The 22,592-nt window shown below is 39.2% G+C and overlaps 2 protein-coding genes across 2 annotated transcripts in view; one reads left to right on the top strand and one right to left on the bottom strand.

The window, feature by feature from the left end:
• Positions 1 to 368: 368 nt before the first annotated feature.
• Positions 369 to 22,592, top strand: part of PRSS38 (serine protease 38) — a 32,035-nt gene continuing 9,811 nt past the window's right edge. Inside the window, exons 1-3 of the mRNA XM_002688511.6 lie at positions 369 to 701; positions 886 to 1,048; positions 1,589 to 1,860. Of these exons, the coding sequence (XP_002688557.2) occupies positions 521 to 701; positions 886 to 1,048; positions 1,589 to 1,860 (616 nt within the window). The 5' untranslated portion in view covers positions 369 to 520. The remainder of the gene's footprint in view (positions 702 to 885; positions 1,049 to 1,588; positions 1,861 to 22,592) is intronic.
• Positions 10,863 to 22,592, bottom strand: part of LOC104969038 (uncharacterized) — a 77,213-nt gene continuing 65,483 nt past the window's right edge. The window contains exon 5 of the transcript XR_009495397.1: positions 10,863 to 22,582. The gene's annotated coding sequence lies outside the window, so the exon portion shown is untranslated. The remainder of the gene's footprint in view (positions 22,583 to 22,592) is intronic.

Here is a 22,592-nt window from a genome sequence, read left to right as displayed (position 1 = left end):
GTTTCCAGAGAGGGGGCTTAAATACTATAGTGCATTTTTCCAACCCTTTTTTCCCCAACATCTGTATAACTTGCTTTATTCAATGGTACATTAGCAAATACGATCAAGTAGAGGTGTGAAAAGTGCTTGTACATTTCTGAAATGCTGCAACTGAGACGTGACCAAATCTAAGCTTGCTGGCTGGATGTTGGGAGACTCAGGATGAAACTATTCCCATTGCATCAACCAACAGCCAGGCAGCTAAGTAGGGAGAGAGACCACCACCATCCAGGGAGCAAGACCACCCAGAGTCTAACTGAGCACCCTCCAGGGAGTGAAACCACAGAGAGCCAGCCATGGTGGGGGTGGGGGAGGTGGGGTGTGGAGGGGGGACCACTGAGAGCTGGCTCCCGGCTGAGGAGCGAGACAGCTGGTGTTTGTGCTGTGGCAGCTTCGTACTATCGTGTGCCTGGGCACTGTCGCGTGTTTATGGCGTCACAGCTTGTGCGCGCCAGCCCTGACGTCCTTGAGACACGCCCACATGGCCGCCGCACTGACTGGCCCTCACCCTGGGCCTGTAGAGTCCTGGCCCACGACCCCGAGCCTCTTCCTGCTCCTGTTTCTCCTGCCTCCCACCCAGGTTGAAGCCACAGCCCACAGGCACCCTGCTAGTGAGGAGGTCGCGTTTAGCCGTGATGTGGGTAGGACCTCTCCAAGCCCAGGTTGGTGGTGGTCCTGGCAGTGAATCCGGTGAATCCCGGGCTTCCGACTCCCAAGGGTGGAGACCCAGCTTTCCGCGTTCCTTTCCTTTTTCCAGGCCTCCTACTCTCCCTCCCTTCACTTTGCACGTGGCCAGGCCCACCCTGGTGCTGCTGCTACTCACACCCTTTGTCATTCTTCCTTCAGCCTGTGGCCAGCGTCATGTGCAAGGGAAGATACTGGGAGGCGTGGATGCCCTTGAGGGAAAGTGGCCGTGGCAGGCCAGTGTGCACTTTGTAGGTTTCCACATCTGTGGTGGGTCCATCATTGATGAGTACTGGATCCTGTCGGCTGCCCACTGCTTTGACAGGTGAGTGGGCGGTGACGGGTACCCTTCCCATGGAGGCCTAGGGCTGCAAGATGAACCACATACGACTGGGACTTCTTGGAGTTAGGGAGAGAGTTGGACCCAGCACACAGCTCCATTCACTACAGCTTCTTGCACAGGACTGAGGACTCTTTTAGGGCCATCAGCTCTTCCAGATAGGTGTGGAACAAAATAATAGGATGAGAGGTGAGGTGAGGAGTCATATCTTAGGATGATAAGGTGAGAACTGATGAAAGACTTATCCTCATTGGCAGCTCACTGTACGTCTGACAAACTCACCATCCAGCAGATAGTGGTGAGTCCTTGAATCCTCCATGTACTCAGGTCAGGACTTCTTTGGGAGCAGTTCTGCCAGTCAGGTCCCTACTGTGCTGGAACGGCTCACTTCCCACATCCTGGCTGAGAGCTTGGATACCCAGGCCCCCATGTTCCAGGACTCCATGGGCCTGTGAGCTCATGGAAGCTCCTCTTCCCATGGGTCAGGTGCTTGAACCACTGTACCTTTGTTCTCTGTCTCTACAGGAATAGGAACACTGAGGCCTTTGATATGTATGTGGGTCTTGTGGACCTCAATGTTGCAGGCAATCACACACAGTGGTTTGAGGTGAATAGGGTGATCATACACCCCACATATGAATTGTATCATCCTGTTGGAGGTGACATCGCTCTGGTGCAGCTGAAAACCCGCATTGTTTTTTCTGACTCTGTGCTTCCCATCTGTATTGCACCCCCAGACTTGACTCTTTGGAACCTTTCTTGCTGGGCTACAGGATGGGGATCCATCTCCCGAAAAGGTAAGAAAACAAAGTGCAGGGTGGAACCCTTTATTGGAGCTTGTGGAAGGGATGATGGCTTTATAACATTACCAGAGAGAATGTTCTGTCCATTAAGGGGTTGTAAGTATCTGAGGACTGGAATCTTTATACATCAATCACTATATGTTTCTGTCAGTGTGGAGTTGTGCTTTATTCCTGGCTGGCTTTGTTGTATACAGAGAAGTAGTTACATCTACTTTGAGTGTGAAACTTATATTTTGTATACCAAGAGCACAAATTTCCAGCATAGTTGTTCTTAAAATTTTAAATTCAATTTATAATCTTTTTTAACCTATGAAAAAACATAGTAGTTATTCTAGTTATCTATAAAGGCCTTGTACTTTCTTTCTAGGTTCAAATCTTTGTATTTCAGGATTTCTACAGTTATATAAAAGATTATTTTTAATTGCATTTGCTAATCAGACACAGCTGTTGATTTCTGTGTATTGGTAATATTTCCACCCACCATATAGGACTAATTTTTAATAGTTTGTCAGTTGATTATTTAATTGTTCTAGATTTTTTAATATATTTTCTTCAGATAAAGCTTGTTTAATCACTTCCTTTTCTATATCTTATCCTTAATTAATTTTTCTTGTCTTATTGCAATGACTAGAACCTCTAGTAGAAATGTTGCTAGGTCTCTTTTTCTTGTTTTTTATTTTAATTGAAATGCTTCTAATAGCTTACTATTGCATCTGTGACTTGATTTGGAGATTTCAAATTGATATCTTATATCAGTTTAAGAAAGTTTAACATCTGCTTTACTTAATTAAAAAAACTCTTATTGAAGTTAAACTGATATAAATTCAAATTAGAATGTTAAAACTTTAGAATGTTAAATGTAATCCCCATGGTAAACATGAAAGGAAATTAAAAGGGAATTTAAATATTTCACTGCAAAAACTCAACTAAATGCAAAGAAGACAGGAATGCAAGAAAATGAGGCAAGGAGGAAGCTATAAGGCATGTAGAAAGTAAGTAGTAAAATGACAGAAGCAAGTTGCTCCTTACCAATAATTACTTTGAATGTAAATGGTTGAACTCTCAAATCAAAAGACAGAGACTGGAATTAAGGAGATAAAGCCAAGATGGCAGAGTACACCTTCTCTCACTGGAACATATAAATTACAGTCATTGATAAAACAAATATTGATGAGAAAGACTGGAATCCACCAGAGAAGATTTTCTACAACTAAAGATGGGAACCATGGGTAGGAAGGGCAAAATCATAGTATAGTTAAGACCTATACGCTTGGGTGGATGACCCACAAATAGGAGGATAATGATAAATATGGAGCTTCTCCCCAAGGAATAAAGGGTCTGAACCTCACATTGGGCTCCCCTGTCCTGGGGTCCTATACCAGGAATATTTGGTTTTGGAGGCCAACAGGCCTTACTTTTGGGACACCCAGAAAGCTGTGAGAAATAAAGACTCCACCCTTAAAAGGCCCATATAAAATTTCACATGCTCCAGGACCTAGAGCAGAGTAGTAATTTAAAAGGAGCCTGGGTCAGATCCACCTACTTATCTTGGAGAGTCTCCCTGAGAGGTAGGAAGCAACTGGAGCTCACCCCACAGACCTAGACACTGGTGGCACCATTTAGAGAGGACTTCCCTGGTGCTTCAGATGGTAAAGTGTCTGCCTACAATGTGGGAGACCTGGATTTGATCCCTGGTTTGGGAAGATCCCCTGGAGAAGGAAATGGCAACCCACTCCAGTACTCTTGCCTGAAAAATCCCATGGACGGAGGAGCCTGGCAGGCTACAGTCCATGGGGTTGCAAAGAGTCAGACATGACCATTTAAGGGAGCTCATTCTATCACATGGACACTGGTGTTGACAAGCACTATTTTAAAACCCTCTATCTAGTTAATTGGGCTTCCCTAGTGTAAAGGACAGAGAAGGCAATGGCACCCCACTCCAGTACTCTTGCCTGGAAAATCCCATGGTAGGCTGCAGTCCATGGGATCGATAAGAGTTGGACACGACTGAGCGACTTCACTTTCACTTTTCACTTTTCACTTTCATGCATTGGAGAAGGAAATGGCAACCTACTCCAGTGTTCTTGCCTGGAGAATCCCAGGGATGGGGGAGCCTGGTGGGCTGCCGTCTATGGGGTTGCACAGAGTTGGACATGACTGAAGTGATGGATCTTCACTTCAGTGTAAAGTGAAGGATCTGCAGTGTAAAGGATCTGCCTGCAATGTAGGAGACCCAGGTTCAATCCCTAGGTCAGGAAGATCCCCTGGGGAAGGGAATGATTACACACTCTAGTATTCTTGCCTGGAGAATTCCATGGACAGAGGAGCCTGACGGGCTACAGTCCGTGGGATTGCAAAGAGTCAGACACGACTCAGTTCACCCCTGACCCACCTGGGAAGCCCACATTACATGCCTAGTACTTATTTATCTTGTAACTGCTGGAAGTTTATAACTTTTGACCGCCTTCAACCAATTCCATCCTCCCTCAACACTCCCCTGCCACTGGCAATCACAAAACTAATCTCTTTTTCTATGAGTCTGTCTTTGAAGTCTAATTGATAAGTTAGTTCCGGTTACATGACATAGTGATTTGGTATTTCTCTACAGCTCAAAATTATCACCATAATAAGTCTAATTACAACATGTCACCATACAAATATATTACATAATTTTTTATTTTATTCCACACACTGTACATTTCATACCTGTGACTCATTTATTTTACAACTGGAAGTTTGTACCTCTTAATCTTCTTCACCCATTTCTTTCCTTACTTTCCTTACCCAAACCCCTCACCTCTGGCAACCACCTGTTTTTTCTCTGTATCTATAACTCTGTTCTGTTCATTTGTTTTCTTTAGACTCCACAAATAAGTGAAATCATACAATGTTTGGGCTTCCTTGGTGGCTCAGATGGTAAAGAATCTGCCTGCAATGTGGGATACCTGGGTTCAGTCACTGGGTTGGAAAGATTCCCTGGAGATGGAAATGGCACCCTACTCCAGTATTCTTGCCTGGAGAATTCCATGGACAGAGGAGCCTGGCAGGCTACAGTCCATGGAGTTGCAAAGACTCAGACATGACTAACACACACACACACACACACAATATTTGTCTCTTTCTGTCTGACTTATTTCATTTAGCACAATATCCTCTAGATCCATCCATGTTGTTGCAAATGGTAAGATTCCATTCTTTTTTGCGGCTGGTTAATATTCCATTATATATACGTACCACATCTTCTTCAACCACTCATGTATTAATGGGCACTTAGGTTAGTTTAGATCTGAAGTGAGTCTTTTGTAGGCAACATATATATGGGTCTTATATTTGCATCCATTTTATGTCATTTGATTGGATAATTAAGTTCATTTATATTAAAGTAGGTATTAACTACTGCTATTTTGTTCATTGGTTTGGGATTGCTTTTATAGCTCTTTTTTGTTCCTTTCTTCTTCCTTTGTTCTATTTCCCCATGATTTGATGACTATATGTAGCATTATGCTTAGATTCCTTTCTTTTCCTGTGTGTATATCTGTTATAGATTTTCTTTGTGGTTACCATGAGGTTTATATAATTCTTCTATAATACCCATGATTATTTTACATTGCTGATCTTTTATTTTCAAATGTATTTTAACAACACTGCATATTTTTTAAATTTTATTTTATTTTTAAACTTTACAAATTATATTAGTTTTGCCAAATATCAAAATGAATCCGCCACAGGTATACATGTGTTCCCCATCCTGAACCCTCCTCCCTCCTCCCTCCACATACCATCCCTCTGGGTCGTCCCAGTGCACTAGCCCCAAGCATCCAGTATCATGCATCGAACCTGGACTGGCAACTCGTTTCATACATGATATTATACATGTTTCAATGCCATTCTCCCAAATCTTCCCACCCTCTCCCTCTGCAACAGAGTCCATAAGACTGTTCTATACATCAGTGTCTCTTTTGCTGTCTTGTACACAGGGTTATTGTAAAAATAAACAAATGGGACCTAACTAAACTTAAAAGCTTCTGCACATCAAAGGAAACTATTAGCAAGGTGAAAAGGCAGCCTTCAGAATGGGAGAAAATAATAGCAAATGAAGCAACTGACAAACAACTAACCTCAAAAATATACAAGCAACTCCTACAGCTCAACTCCAGAAAAATAGATGACCCAATCAAAAAATGGGCCAAAGAACTAAATAGACATTTCTCCAAAGAAGACATACAGATGGCTAACATACACATGAAAAGATGCTCAACATCACTCATTATCAGAGAAATGCAAATCAAAACCACTATGAGGTACCATTTCACACCAGTCAGAATGGCTGCGATCCAAAAGTCTACAAACAATAAATGCTGGAGAGGGTGTGGAGAAAAGGGAACCCTCTTACACTGTTGGTGGGAATGCAAACTAGTACAGCCACTATGGAGAACAGTGTGGAGATTCCTTAAAAAACTGGAAATAGAACAACACTGCATATTTACTCCCCTTTCTTCAAGATTATTGTTTTTATATATTTTACTTCTTTTTGATTGTGTATTTCTTAACTACTTATTGTGGATATAATTTTGGCATTTTGTCTTTTAACCTTCTTATTGGCTTTGTATGTGTTTGATTTACTGTCTTCACTATGTATTTGCTTTTACCAATGAGCTTCTTCCTTTCATAATTCTCATGTTCTAGTTGTGGCTTTTTTTCATTTAGAGAAGTCCCTTTAATATTTCTTGTAAAGCTGGTTTGGTGGTGCTGAACTCTTTTTTTTTTTTTCTCATCTGTAAAACTTTCAATCTCTCCATCAAATCTGAATGAAAACCTTGCTAGGTAGATTATTCTTGGTTGTAGGTTTTTCCTTTGCATCCCTTTAAGTTAATCATGCCATTCCCTTCTGGCCTGCAGAGTTTCTGCTGAAAAGTCAACTGATAACCTTATGGGAGTTCCCTGTATGTACCTTGTTGCTTTTCCCTTGATGCTTTCAATATTCTCTCTTTATCTTTAATTTTTGCCATTTTAATCACAGTGTGTCTTGGTGTGGTCCTTTTTGGTTGATCCTTTGTGGGCCAACTCTCTGTGCCCCCTGGACTTGATGTCTCTTTCCTTTCCCAGGTTAGGAAATTTTTCAGTGATTATATCTTCAGATATGTGCTCTGCCCCCTTTTCTGTCTCTTCTCATTGTGGGTTCCCTGTCATGCTGGTGCGTTTAATCTTGTCCCAGGGATCTCTGAGGCCATCCTCAGTTATTTTCATTCTTTTTACTTTATTCTGCTCTTCAGCAGTTATTTCCACCATTTTATCTTCCAGCTCACTGATCCATTCTTCTGCTTCAGATATTCTGCTATTGATTCCTTCTAGAGTGTTTTTAATTTCAGTAATTGTGTTGTTTGTATGTTTATTCTTTAATTCTTCTGCTGCTGCTGCTAAGTCGCTTCAGTTGTGTCTGACTCTGTGCAACCCAATGGATGGCAGCCCACCAGGCTCCCCCGTCCCTGGGATTCTCCAGGCAAGAACACTGGAGTGGGTTGCCATTTCCTTCTCCAATGCATGAAAGTGAAAAGTGAAAGTGAAGTCGCTCAGTCGTGTCTGACCCTCAGCGACCCCATGGACTGCAGCCTACCAGGCTCCTCCGTCCACTAGGTCTTTGTTAATTGATTCTTACATGTTCTCCATTCTATTTTCAAGGTTTTTGATCATCTTTACTATCATTATTCTGAATTCTTTTAGAGGGGAGGAGAGGGTGAGATGTATGGAGAGAGTAACATGGAAACTTACATTCAGTTCACTTCAGTTCAGTTCAGCCTCTCAGTCATGTCCGACTCTTTGCGACCCCATGAATCGCAGCATGCCAGGCCTCCCTGTCCATCACCAACTCCCAGTTTTCACCCAAACCCATGTCCATTGTCTTGGTGATGCCATCCAACCATCTCTTTCTCTGTCATCCCCTTCTCCTCCTGCCTTCAATCTTTCCCAGCATTAGGGTCTTTTCCAATGAGTCAACCGTTCGCATGAGGTGGCCAGAGGATTGGAGTTTCAGCTTCAACAACAGTACTTCCAATGAACACCCAGGACTTATCTCCTTTAGAATGGACTGGTTGGATCTCCTTGCAGTCCAAGGGACTCTCAAGAGTCTTCTTCAACACCACAGTTCAAAAGCATCAATTCTTCGGCACTCAGCTTTCTTCACAGTCCAACTTTCACATCCATACATGACCACTGGCAAAACCATAGCCTTGACTAGATGGACCTTTGTTGGCAAAGTAATGTCTCTGCTTTTGAATATGCTATCTAGGTTGGTCATAACTTTCCTTCCAAGGAGTAAGCGTCTTTTAATTTCATGGCTGCAATCACCATCTACAGTGATTTTGGAGCCCCCAAAAATAAAGTCTGACACTGTTTCCCCAGAGACATTAGGGTTTTGTATATATCATGTCATCTGAAATAGTGACAGTTTTACTTCTTCCCTTCCAGTTTGGATACTTTTTATTTCTTTTTCTTGTTGGCCTCTGTGACTAGGACTTCCGGTCAGTCAGTTCAGTCGCATCAGACTCTTTGTGACCCCATGGACTGCAGCATGCCAGGCTTCCCTGTCCATCACCAACTCCCCGAGCTTGCTCAAACTCATGTCCATCAAGTCGGTGATGCCATCCAACCATCTCGTCCTCTGTCATCCCCTTCTCCTCCTGCCTTAAATCTTTTCCATAGGACTTCCTATACTATGTCAAACAAAAGAGGAAAGATTGGGCATCCATAAGACTATTCCTGATTTTAGAGGTGAAACTTTCAGCTTTTCAGCATTGAGCATGGCATTAGCTGTTGGTTTCTCATAACTAGCCTTTATTATATTGAGATATGTCCTCTGTATACTAACTTTGAAGGGAGTTTTTATCATAAATGGAATTTGAATTTTGTAAAATGCTTTTTCTGTGTCTGTTGAGGTGATCTTGTGATTTTTATCCTTCCTTTTGTTAATGTGGTAGGAGGACATGGCAACCTACTCCAGTATTCTTGCCTGGAGAATTCCCATGGACAGAGGAACCTGGCAGGCTACAGTCCATGGGGTTGCAAACAGTCGGACATGATTGAAGTGCAGATATTGAACCATCCTTGCATCCCTGTAATTAATTTCTTTTGATCATGGTTTGACATGTTTTATATACTGTTAAATTCAGTTGGCTAACACACTGAGGATTTTTGTATCTATATTCATCAGGATATTGTCCAGTAATTTTCATTTTTATAATGTCTTTGGTTTTGATATAAGGAAAATGGTGGCCTTGTAGAATGAATTCAATAGTGTTTCCTCCTCTTCAATTTTTTTGAATAGTTGGAGAACAATAGGTATTAACTTTTCAGCTGTGAAACTGTTCAGTTTTTGACTTTTGCCTTCTGGGAGTTTTCACTCCCAGTTTCACTGGGAATTCAGTTTCGCTACTAGTGATCAGTCTCTTCAGATTTTCTATTTCTTCCTGATTCAGTCTTGGAAGGTTGCATGTTTTTTGTAAATTGTCCATTTTTTTCCTAGGGTGTCCAATTTGTTGGCATATAACTTTCATAGTGTTCTGTTTTAATTTTTTTGTATCTCTGTGATAGCATTTGTAATTTTTCCTCTTTCATTTTGTTTATTTGGGTCCTCTTTCTTTTTTTCCCTGTTGAACCTGGTTAAACACTTATTAATTTTCTTTATCATTTCAAAGAAATAGCTCTTGGTTTCATTGATCTTTTCTATTTTTGTCTATATTTTATTATTTTCTATTCTGGCCTTTATTATTTCCTTTCTTCTGATGACTTTGGGTTTTGTTTTTCTTCTTTTTCTAATTCCTTTAGATGATGTGTAGTTTGAGATTTTTCTTGTTTCTACAGGTATAAATTTCCCTCTTATATTTACTTCTGCTGCATACCATAGATCTTGAAAAACTGTTTTTATTTTTAGTCGTTCTGAGGTATTTTCTGATTTCACCTTTGCTTTCTTCATTTACCCATTGCTTTTTAATTGCATGTTGTTTAGTCTCCATGCGTTTGTGTTTTTACTATTTTTCTTCCTGTAATTGATTTCTAGTTTCATATCTTTATGGTCAGAAAAGAGGTTTGATATAATTTCTATCCTCTTAAATTTGTTAAACTAAATCTATAAAACAAATACTAACAGACTGAAAGGGAGAAATTGGCAATGATAAAATAATAGTAGGGGACTATAATACCCCAGTTACAATCAGACAGATATCAATAAAGAAACAATGGCCTTTAAATGACACATTAGACCAGATGGACATAATGGCTATCTATAGAACATTCCATCCAGAAACAGCACAGTACTATATTGGGTGCATGGGCTTCCCTGGTGGCTCAGACAGTAGAGTCCACCTGTGATGCCGGAGACCCAGGTTCGATTCCTGGTTTGGGAAGATCCCCTGGAGAAGAGAATGGGTACCTACTCCAGTTTTCTTGCCTGGATAATTCCGTGGACAGAAGAGCCTGAGGGGCTACAGTCTATGGGGTCACAGAGTTAGACACAATTGAGCAACTGATATACACACATATTAGGTGTATGAATGTTAACAAACAGTATATCCTCTTCTTGTATTGATCCCTTTATTGTATAATGGTCTTCTTGTCAAAGACTTCTTGGTCTTTTGTCATAGACTTTTATTTAAAATCTTCTTTTTCTGTTGTCAGTACTACCACCCCAGCATTCTTTTTGGTTCCATTTGTGTGGAAGAACTTTTTCCATCCCCTCACTTTCAGTCTCTGTGTGTCTTTAGCTCTGAAGTGACTTTCTTGTAGGCTAAATATAGATGAGTCTTGTTTTTCATCCAATTAGCCCCTTTCTGTCTTTTGATAGGAACATTAGTGTATTGATAATTAAAGTGATTATTGATAGGTATGTACTTTTTGTCATTTTCTTACTTGTTTTATTGTTTTTTAGTTCTTCTCTGTTATTATTTTTTTTGGTCTCTTCCCTTGTGGTTTGATGGTTTTCTTTAGTATTCTTTTCTCTTTAGTTTTTGTGTGTCTATTGTAGGTTTTTGATTTGTGGTTACCGTTTATTTTGACCTATGACTATATTTACTGGTTCAAACTCACAGTCAATTCAATTCAAGCACATTCTAAAAGATAAACTTTTTTTTTTTGTGCTACTTTCACCTGTGTTTTGTGTTTTTCACATCTTCATGTCTATTCCTTGTTTATTATAGTTATCAATTCAGTTCAGTCACTCAGTTGTGTCCAACTGTTTGTGACTGCATGGACCGAGGTGTGCCAGGCTTCCTTGTCCATCACCAACTCCAGGAGCTTGCTCAAACTCATGCCCATCGAGTCAGTGATGCCATCCAACCATCTCATGCTCTGTCGTTATAGTTGATTTAAAAAATTTCGTTTCTAAACCTTCCTATTAGCTTAAGTGGTTGATCACAGCCTTTGCTATTAATATATATTTGCCTTTACTAGTGGGATATTTTCCCCTTTCATATAAATTCTTACTTCTTGTAGTCTTTTCCATTTAAATACCCTTTAGCATTTCTTGTAAGATCAGTTTAGTATCGATGAACTCTTCTAGTTTTTGCTTGTCTGAAAAAGTCTTCAGCTCTTCTTTAGTTCTGAGTGATCACCTTGATGGGTAGATTATCCTAGGTTGTAAGGTTTTCCCTTTCAGTACTTTTTTGAATATTTGTTTTAATTTACTTTTTTACTTGGCTGTGCCAGGTCTTAGTTGCAGCATGTGGGATCTTCGGTTGTGGCATGTGGGATCTTTTAGTCGTGGTATGCTAACTCTTAGTTGTAGCATGAGAAGTCTTGGTTGCAGCACGTGGGACCTAGTTCCCTGACCAGGGACTGAACCTGAGCCCCCTGCATTCAGAGTGCAGAATCTTAGCCACTGGACCACCAGGGAAGTCTTACTTTCAGTACTTTAAATAAATATATCATGCCACTCCCTTCTGGTTTGCAAAATTTGTGTGAGACAACCGCATTTAGCCTTATAGGGAATTCCTTTATATGTGACTATTTGTATTTCTTTTGCTGCCTTTAAGATTCTCTCATTATCTTTAACTTTTGCCAGTTTAGTTATGGTATGCTTAGTGTGAATCTCTTTGGGTTCATCTTATATGGGACTCTGTGCTTCCTATACCTGAAAAATGTTTCCTTCTTCAGCCTCAGGAATTTTTCAGCTGTAATTTCATCAGCTTCGCTTTCTAACCTTTTCTCTCTCTTCTTGTTTTGGAACCCCTAAATGCAAATATTAGTGTACTTGACATTATTTTAGAGGTCCCTTAAACTATCCTCATTAAAATTTATGAGAGGGAGAGGGTGGGATGATTTGGGAGAATGGCATTGAAACATTTTTCTGTTCTGATTAGATGATTTCATTAGTTCTATCTTACATTCTTCTGTATTACCTAGTCTGATGTTATTCCCTTCTCATGTATTTTTCATTTTAGTTATTGTTTTCTTCAGCTCTAACTGGTCCTTTTTAAATTTTCTAGTTCCTTGTTAAAATTCTCACTCTGTTTATTCTTTTCCCAAGTTCACTTAGCTTATTACTGTTACTTTGAACTCATTTGATGAATTATTTATCTCTGTTTCATTAGCATTTTTCTAGGGTCTTAGTCCTCGGTTGTCATTTGAAATGTATTCCTATGTTTCTCATTTTAACTTTTTTGTTTCTATGAAATTAGGTGTAAACACTTATCTATTTCCATCTTAAAGGGGTATCCTCTTATGAGATCATCCCTATTCAATTTGCACGTGTCCAGTGTCTTTGGTAGGGGATTTGGATCTGAATTATGCATGAGTCACGCAGGGTGTGCTGGTGGCTACCACCTTGCTGGGAGTATGGCTGGAGATGGAGGGGCTCAAATCAGAGCCAGGTGTGAGCCTGGAATTCTCCTGACCTCAGTGGCAGTCATTACCCCATGAGGAGCAGGGTCAGGGCCCAAGGTGCTGGAGCAGAGCCCCAAGGTTGGGTCCAAGATGGCTCCATTCCTTGTGTGTGCATTTCTTTGACAGTCACAGCACTGTATTAGCGGAGAGCAGCACTAGAGTAAGAGGAGCTGGAGTAGGTGCCCAGAAATCTGTACTTTCAAGTATATGATCTTTTTTTTTCTTTTCTTATAATGTCTTTGGATTTGGTATCAGGATAAGAAGGAAATGGCAGCCCACTCCAGTGTTCTTGCCTGGAGAATCCCAGAGACGGGGGAGCCTGGTGGGCTGCCATCTATGGGGTCGCACAGAGTCGGACACGACTGAAGCGACTTAGCAGCAGCAACAGCAGCAATGCCAGCTTTATAGGATGAGTTAAAAAGTGTTCCCTTATCTTGCACTTTTTGGGAAGTTTGATAAGAAGGGTGTTAATTCTTTAAATGTTAGATAGAATTCACCAATGAATCCATATGGTACTAGATTTTCATTGTTAAACATTTTTACTGAACTAATCTTTCTGTTAAGAATCTGCTGAAATTTTCTATTTCTTCTGTCAGATTAGACTATTTGCATGTTTCTAGGAATTGTCTTTCATTGAAGTTGTCTTATTTGTTGAAGTATAATTCCTCATAGTATTCTCTTATAATTCATTTTTATTTTTCTGAGACCAATAGTAAATTCCTCCACTTCTGATTTAGACTTCTGATTTAGATGATTTGTATCTTCTCTTTTTTTTATCACTCTAGCTAAAGGCTTGCCAGTTTTGTTTATATTTTCAGTGGAACTTCAGTTTGATTGATTGTACTTTTTTTCTTTCTATTTGTTACTTCTTTCCTCTGCTAGCTTTGAGTTTATCATGCCTTTCTTTCTCTCAGCTTCACAAGGGGGCAAGGTTAGGTTATTGATAGAAGATTTTTCTTCTTTTGTAATACAGGAGTTATATTTTTAAATTCCCCTCTGAGCACTGTGTTTGTTGCATCTTATAAGTTTCATATGCTGTGTTTTTATTCATTCTTCTCTAAGCATTTGCTCTTGTGATTTCCTCGACTTATTGGTTTTTCCAGAATGTATTGTTTAATTTCAATTTTTAAAAAGTTATCTTTCTGTTATTGATTTACAGCTTCATTCCACTGTGTTCAGATAACACAGTTTACATGATTTTAATATTTTAAAATGTATTGACTTGTTTCATGACTAACTTATATATTCTGCTCTGGACTTTGTCCCATGGCTACTTGAGAAAAATGTATATTCCACTGTTGTTGGGTGAAGCATTATATAAATGTCTGTCAGGTCTAATTGGTTTATAATGTTGTTCAAGTCCTCTATTTCCTTATAATGTTCTTGTTCCACATGTTATTGAAAGTGTGGTATTGGATCTACAGTTACTACTATGGAACTGTCTGTTCCCCCACTTCAATTCTGCCAATGTTTGCTTCATATTTTGTTTGATGACTATATTAATTATAAAGAAAACTTAATGAAATGATTCTTTTATCAATATATAATGCCTTTATTTGTTTCTTACAACAGTTTTGACTTGAAGTCTATTTTGTCTGAAAGTGGTATAGCCTTCCCACTTTCTTTGGTATTAGTATTTGTGTAAAATATCCTTTTTTTAATCCTTTCATTTTCCATCCTTTTGTATCCTTGACTCTAAAATGAGTCTCATAGACAGCATAGAGCTGGATTTTTCAAAACTAAGTCTGCCACTCTCTGTCCTTTGGAGAGTTTAACTCATTTACATTTAAACTAATTACTTATAGTAAGAACTTACTTCCATCATTTGCTATCTCTTTTCAGTTTTAAATCTTTTTGTCCCTTATTTCCTCCATTACTGATTTCTTTTGTGCTTAATTTTTTATAGTGAGCTGTTTTAAACCCTTCACATTTAATGTGTATATTTTCAGACGTTTTTGTTTGTTTTTACCATGGAGATTACATTTAATATTCCACATTTATAACAAGCTAGTTTGAACTGATACCAGTTTAACCCCAATAGCATACAGAAACTGTACACACCTTTGTACACTGTGTGCCTCAAACATGTATTTTAAATTACTTTATGAATTTGTCTTTAAAATTCTGTAGAAAATAAAAAGTGGAATTACAAACCAAAAAGATGACAGTAGGATTTTTATACTTGCCCAAATATTTGCCTTTACCAGGATTTTTAAAAATTTCTTCATGTGGTTTTGAGTTACTGTCTTTGTACTTTCATTTTCACCAGAACTCCTTATAGCATTTCTCTTAGGGAAGATTTAATAGTATCAAACTGTTATCTTTTAATTATCTGAGAATATCTAAGTTCTCATTTTTAAGGACATTGCTGCCAGAGATAGAAGTCTCAGTGGACAGTTTTTTATTTTAGCTCTTTGTGTTATCCCATTGTCCTCTGAGTTAGTCTTAGTAGTTCTTGTTTTTAATGAGAAGCATCTATTGTTCTTATTGAGGACAAGTTGCTTCTGTTTTGCTCCTTTCAAAATTCTGTTTCTCTTTAGTTTTTGGAAGTTTAATTATAGTATGTCTACAGAAGGGCCCTCTTTGATTTTATTCTACTTGGAGTTTGTTAAACTTCTTGGATTAGTAGATTCAAATCTTCTACCAAGTTGGGAAGTTTCAGGCTATTACCTTTCTGCCTTTTTCTCTCTGTCTTCTCCTTCTGTGTATCCAATAATAACATGTAGTGATGGATTTTATACTGTTCCACAGGTCCTTTAGCATCTATTCAGTTTTTTTTTTCTTCTGTTCCTTAAGTTTTTTAATAATTTCAATTGTCCTATATTTAGGTTAACTAATTTTCTCTTCTGCTTGCTAAGATTTGCTGTTTTCTACTTCTAGTGAAGTTTATTTAAATTGTTAGACGTTTCAGTGCCGACTTTTCTGTTTGGCACCTTTCAATAATGTATGGTTTTGATAGTTTCATTTTGTTTATTGGTCATTTTCCTGATTTACTTTAATTCTTTTTGTATGTTTTCCATTAGTTCTTTGAGAATTTTTAAGAAAGTTTTAAGCCCTCAGGGACAGTTTCTCCATTGGTTTTGTTTCCTTGAATAAGCTATACATTTCTGTTTCTCTGTATGATTTTTGTTGTTGCTGAAAACTGGAATATTGAGTTTTATACTTTTGAGTATATAATAAATATTATGTGTGGTTGGGTATTGAGTATTTTAATGTAACTCTGAAGATAAAATTCTCTCTCTCAAGGTTTTCCTTTTCCTTTCTTTCTTCTTATAACTGTCAAAGGCTGTAGTAGCTTGTTTAATGATTTTCCCAAATTTCTGCTAAGGCTGTATTCCTTGTCATGTATCTTCACTAATGTATCCATTCCTTAGAATCTGTGCAGCTACTTCTGTGACAGATGTTTTACTCAATGCCAGTAATTAAAACAAACCAATAAAGCAAACAAATCTCTTCTTCTTGTTTTTGCTCTCTACTATGGTACTTTTTCAACACTTAGACGGGCTTGCACTGAACCTAGAGATCAGCTCATTGTGAAACCCAAGGGCCTGTCTCATGTCTTTTCTTAGCATATGCCTTACCCTGGGTGTGTGTGTGGCCTTCTAAATTCCATCAAATACAGGGCTGTTTTTATTTTATCACATTTTACACTTTAAGATATATATGTACACCCATGGCTGATTCATGTCAATGTATGGGCAAACCACTACAATATTGTAAAGTAATTAGCCTCCAATTAAAATAAATAAATTAAAAAAAAAGACTTTCTGTTGACGTCTCATCATGAAAAAAGATATATATGATTTGTCAATTATATCTTGATAAGGATGGAAAAAAGAAGAAAATAAAGGACAGCAACATCACAGCAATTTTTTAAAAAGGATGTAATATTTGCCCTCTAAAATTATTTTATATAATAGTATATTTGTAAACAGGTATATAGGCTCAAAGGAAAAGAATGGTGTTTTCCTAATTGGCACACTGTGTGAAGACACAGGGGAATCAGGGTGAGGCCATCCCAAACCCCACACTTTGGGCAATGCTGAGTCTGGCTGGCAGGGCCCAAGTCCAGAGCACTGTTTAGTCAGTCCAAGATGGGTACGATACGTATTTTTTTTCTTTTACCAGAAGTTATCACTTAAAAATCCACCATATAAGTTTACCTGTTTTCTCATAGTTCGTGTCTTACAGAGCAAGCTGCCCTGTTTCCTCTGGAAATCTCTTTGAGATTGCCCTCCTGCTGTTGTCATTGCTGTCTAAAGAAGAGCCCTGAATCTTTGTGGACAGTTGGTCTCTGAGGCTCTCACGTCATGAATGATTTGCTCATTGTCATCTGCTGCAAATTCAGTCTCTCCTTTGCTTCTTCACATACAAACTCATATCTATAGCTTTTCATGGCATATTACCTCATAAATCTATAGTTTTTCTTTCTATTGAGGTCATTCTGTTTGAACTTGCCACAAGCCTCCAATAATAAATATATGTGTCTTCAGGGATGCTTTTGAATGTTTTAATTTCTCTAAGAAATTCTCCTGAGCTGTTACTCCCAAATTTTAGTCAGTTTATTGGATATTTTGACAATAATCTTTCCCCCTGGACCTCCATAGACTGTTTCGCTTGGCTTACAGAGCATTTGAGCAGTGCCCACCACTTTTACAGCCTGCATTCTGAACTAGGTGAAACAGGGATGAGTGTCTATGTCAGTTCTTCAGGTAGCCCTCAGGCAGATTCAGACAGACAGACAATAATTTGTAAGAAAGATCTGCTTTGCTCCTTCTGGAATCAAGTACCAGGGTCCTGTACTTGGAATGTGGGTTTCCCTACTCAAAGGTGCCACTGTGGAGGAACCAAGATGGTGGAGAAGTAGGTGGACATGGAATGCATCTCTCTCCACAGATGCATCAGGAATACATCTACAGATAGAACAACTGTCACAGAACACTGACTGAATACCAGAAGGAGTCCTTGACAACCAGAAAGGATCATGTGGATCCATGCATGATTTGGTAGGGATGAAAGGAAGAAGGGAGAAGAAGGAGGAGGGCAAGCAGGACAGGACCAGCACCCAGGGGTGGGGGAGCTGAAGCAAAGAAGAGACTCCCGCATCCAGAGAAATTGGTTGGGACAGAAGGGAAGCATTTGAGGCTATCATAGGGTGAACCAGCTGATCTATGACAGTCTGAACAGACTGAGAAACACACAGATAATCCATGCCATGGCCCTGTACCCTGTACCCCAGGCTGGGACGCATGTCCACTGGTGTGCACGGGTGCTGGGAGCTGGAGTGTGGGGATTGGAGAGCAATTCCAGGACAAAGACACTGAGACCAGCCTTCATCAGTACTGGAGTGCCTCCTAGGGAGGCTGAGGTGGACTGTGACTCACAGTGTGGCCAAAGACAGTGGCAGCTGAGACCCTAAGAAAATGTTTATTATGTTTATGTTTTGATTAGTTCATTGTTGGTTCTGGGGTGTTTGTTCTATTTTGTTTTGCTTTCTTCTTTCATCCCTGTTGTTGTGGTTACTGTTTTTGTTATTATTTCTGTTTAGGCTTTGGGGATTTTCAAATCATATTTTTAATTTCTTTTATGTATTGCTTCTTCTACTTTGGCTTTCTGTTGTTCTGTGTCTTCTTTTATTTGTTTTTTGGGGTTCTTTTTCATTTTATAGTATACATGAAGCTCCAATATTTTGGCCACCTGATGTGAAGCACCAACTCATTGGAAAAGACCTAATGCTGGGGAAGATTGAAGGCAAAAGGAAAAGGGGTGGCAGAGGATGAGATGATTAGATAGCAACACTGGCTCAATGATATGAATTTGAGCAAACTCTGGGAGCTTATTTATACTATATAAACTATATGTACAACTATGTATATAAACTATACTATATATGAACTATAGATATATAGTTTTATAGCTGATTCACATTATTGTACAGAAGAAACCAAGACAATAATATGCTCTAAAAATGTTTTAAAAAGACAAAATAAAATGAATTTTTGTAAAAAGGTGCCACTGTACTGGGAAGGGGGTAGGAAAAGGACAAGTAAAAATGCCACAAAACTTTCCTGAGTTTGAAGTTGCCTTTCTCTTGCATCAGGGTTTGCTTGATTGCTGTGAACTTTTGTTTTCCCGTATTTCTCATTAAGTTGGTTCTGACTCTTTCTGCTTGTTTTTCAATGTTTCTTATCTCCTGAGATTTTGATAGGGATGACATTAAATCTATAAATAAATTTGGGAACTAATTCCATCTTAATAATATTGAATCCTCTAATCCATGAACATTGAGTGGATCGCTATTGATTTAGATTGTCTTAAGCTCTGTAGTATTTTACAGTGTTTGGTTGTATAGATGTTACCCATTCTTTGATAAATTTATTCTTAAAATTTTCATTCTTTTTGAAACTATTGTGAATGGAACTGTTTTAGTAATTTTGTTTTAAATTGTTCATTGCTATTATTAATATATTGAAATATACTTGACATTTGTATATTTATCTTGTATCCTGAAAACTAGTTTTAATAGTTTTTGGACATTATTAGTTCCTTCATACAATTGTTATTTTGTCTTTAACAAAGATGTTTTAATTCTAACTTTCCAGAAGGAAGTAAGAATTTTTTACTCATCGCACTGGCTACAACCTGCAATACAATGTTAAACGTGGTAAAAGTGACTATCTTTGCCTTGTTTCTGATCTTAAGGGGGAAAATATTTAGTCTTTTATCATTAAGAATGATATTAGATGTGGAATTTTTGTAGATGCTCTTTACCAATGAGTAAAGTTCCTTTATCCCTGGTTTGTTGAGAGTTTATCATGAACAGATGGCAGATTTTTTTAAATGCCTTTTATTATCTATGCTCATGTGGCTTTTGCCTTTTATTAATAAGGTTACTGTATGTATTAATTTGGGTATGTTAAATGAACTTTGCATTCCTATGATTAATTCCTTTCGGTCATTGTGTATAATCATTTTTATAGGTCATTAGAATCAACTTGGAGAAGGCAATGGCCCCCCACTCCAGTACTCTTGCCTGGAAAATCCCATGGATGGAGGAGCCTGGTGGGCTGCAGTCCATGGGGTCGCTAAGAGTCAGACACGACTGAGCGACTTCACTTTCACTTTTCACTTTCATGCATTGGAGAAGGAAATGGCAACCCACTCCAGTGTTCTTGCCTGGAGAATCCCAGGGACGGGGGAGCCTGGTGGGCTGCCGTCTGTGGGGTCGCAAAGAGTCGGACACGACTGAAGTGACTTAGCAGCAGCAGAATCAACTTACCAATAATTTGTTTAAGATTTTTACATGTATATTTATGAAAGATATTGGCTGTACTGTGATTTTTGTCTGCCTGTGGTATTGGGGTAATATTGGGTTTTGTAGTATTCCTATTGTTTCTTCTTTAAATGTTTGATATAATTCATTAGTGAAGTCATCTAGGATTCAGTTCAGTTCAGTTGCTCAGTTGTGTCAGACTCTTTGCGACCCTACGGATTGCAGCATGCCAGGCTTCCCTGTCCATCACCAACTCCTGAAGCTTGCTCAAACTCATGTCCATTGAGTCGGTGATGCCATCCAGCCATCTCAACCTCTGTCGTCCCTTCTCCTCCTGCCTAAAATATTTCCCAGTGTATCTTCCAATGAATTAGTTCTTCCCATCAGGTGGTCAAAGTATTGGAGCTTCAGCTTCAGCATCAGTCCTTCCAATGAATATTCATGACTAATTTCCTTTAGGACTGACTAGTTTGATTTCCTTGTAGTCCAAGGGTCTCTCAAAAGTCTTCTAAAACACCACAATTCAAAATATCAATTCTTTGGTGCTCAGCTTTCTTTATAGTCCTACTCTCACATCCATACATGACTACTGGAAAAACCATAGCTTTGACTAGACAGACCTTTGTCAACAAAGTAATATCTCTGCTTTTTAATATGTTGCCTAGGTTGGTCACAGCTTTTCTTCCACAGAGCATGCGTTTTTTAATTTCATGACTGCAGTCATCATCTGCAGTGACTTTGGAACCCAAGAAAATAAAGTCGGTCACTGTTTCCATCGTTTCCCCATCTATTTGCCATGAAGTGATGGGACCAGATGCCACGATCTTAGTTTTTTGAATGCTGAGTTTTAAGCCAGCTTTTTCACTCTTCTTTCACTTTCAAGAGGCTCTTCAGTTCCTCTTCACTTTCTGCCATAAGGGTGGTGTCATCTGCATATCTGAAGTTACTGATATTTCTGCCAGCAACTTGATTCCAGCTTGTGTTTCATCCAGCCCAGCATTTCTCATGATGTACTTTGCATATAAGTTAAATAAGCAGGATGACAATATACAGCCTCGACATACTCCTTTCCCAATTTGGAACCAGTCTGTTGTTCCATGTCCAGTTCTAACTGTTGCTTCTTGACCTGTATACAGATTTCTCAGGAGGCAGGTCAGGTGGTCTGGTATTCCCATCTCTTGAAGAATTTTCCACAGCTTGTTGTGATCCACACAGTCAAAGGCTTTGGCATAGTCAATAAAGCAGAAGAAGATGTTTTTCTGGACTCTCTTGCTTTGTTGATGATCCAACGGATGTTGGTAATTTGATCTCTGGTTCCTCTTCCTTTTCTAAATCCAGCTTATACATCTGAAAGTTCTCAATTCATGTACTGCTGAAGCCTAGCTTGGAGAAGTTTGAGCATTACTTTGCTAGCATGTGAAATGAGTGCAATTGCATGGTAGTTTCAAAATTCTTTGGCATTGCCTTTCTTTGGGATTGGAATGAAAACTGATCTCTTCCAGTCCTGTGGCCTGGTCACTGCTGAGTTTTCCAAATTTGCTGGCATATTGAGTGCAGCACTTTCACAGCATCATCTTTTAGGATTTGAAATAGCTCAGCTGGAATTCCTTTATCTCTACTAGCTTTGTTCTTAGTGATGCTTCCTAAGGCCCACTTGACTTTGCACTCCAGGATGTCTGGCTCTAGGTCAACGATCACAGCATCCTGGTCATTTGGGTCACTAAGATCTTTTTTGTATAGTTCTTCTGTGTATTCTTGCCACCTCTTCTGAATATCTTCTGCTTCTGCATCTTGCTCTAGCACCATTTGTAAAGAATCATCTCCTTTCCCCACTGACCTATATTGGCAGCTTTGTCAAACATCTTGTGCCCATGTGTGGGGCCTACTTCCAGACTTACTCTTCTGCCACGTGGATCTCTCCAGTACAACAGGCCTTACTTACCAGAGCTTTATGATGAGTCTGGTCTTACACATCTTCCACAGTGTTTCTCTTCTTCAAAATTATCATGGGAATGCTGAGTCCTTTGCACTTTCATATGAATTTTAGAATTAGCTCCCTGACTTCTACAATAAAACTGCTAAGATTTTGAATTTCCATGGCACTGTTCTTTGAAACTGTTCTCTGAGACATCCTCCTCCACCTTGGCTACTTCTTAAAAGGGCCTTGAAAAATGCCACATTGAGAAAATTTACCAATCTCTCCTGGGGCCCAGAGTCTTTGACATTTTTAACATCATGCTACCTTTTAGTCCAGACTGGCAACACTTTGACAAGTACAAGTCTTGAGCTGTGTGGTCCTGCTGGTTGCGGCTGAGCATGCCTGTGTATCTGATAACTGTCTCTGTGGGCTGACGTGTGACAGATGGAGCTGGAGTGCTGAACTCTGATTCATGCATCTTTCACTGCCCAGCAGGTTGACTAGGAAACATTCACAGGCAGTGGTGGAGAAACACATCTTTTGAAGTCTCTGCTTGCAGCAAGTCTGCTCGAATCCCATTGACAAAGCATGTCATGTGGCAAAATTCAGATCCAAGGACTGAGAATATACATTACACCTCCTGATGGGAGTAACTGCAAAGAC

This window comes from Bos taurus, chromosome 7, assembly GCF_002263795.3.
Source record: "Bos taurus isolate L1 Dominette 01449 registration number 42190680 breed Hereford chromosome 7, ARS-UCD2.0, whole genome shotgun sequence".
Lineage (NCBI taxonomy): Eukaryota > Metazoa > Chordata > Mammalia > Artiodactyla > Bovidae > Bos > Bos taurus.
Note: the sequence above shows the minus strand (reverse complement) of the source record. Positions and strands in the feature narration are given on the sequence as shown.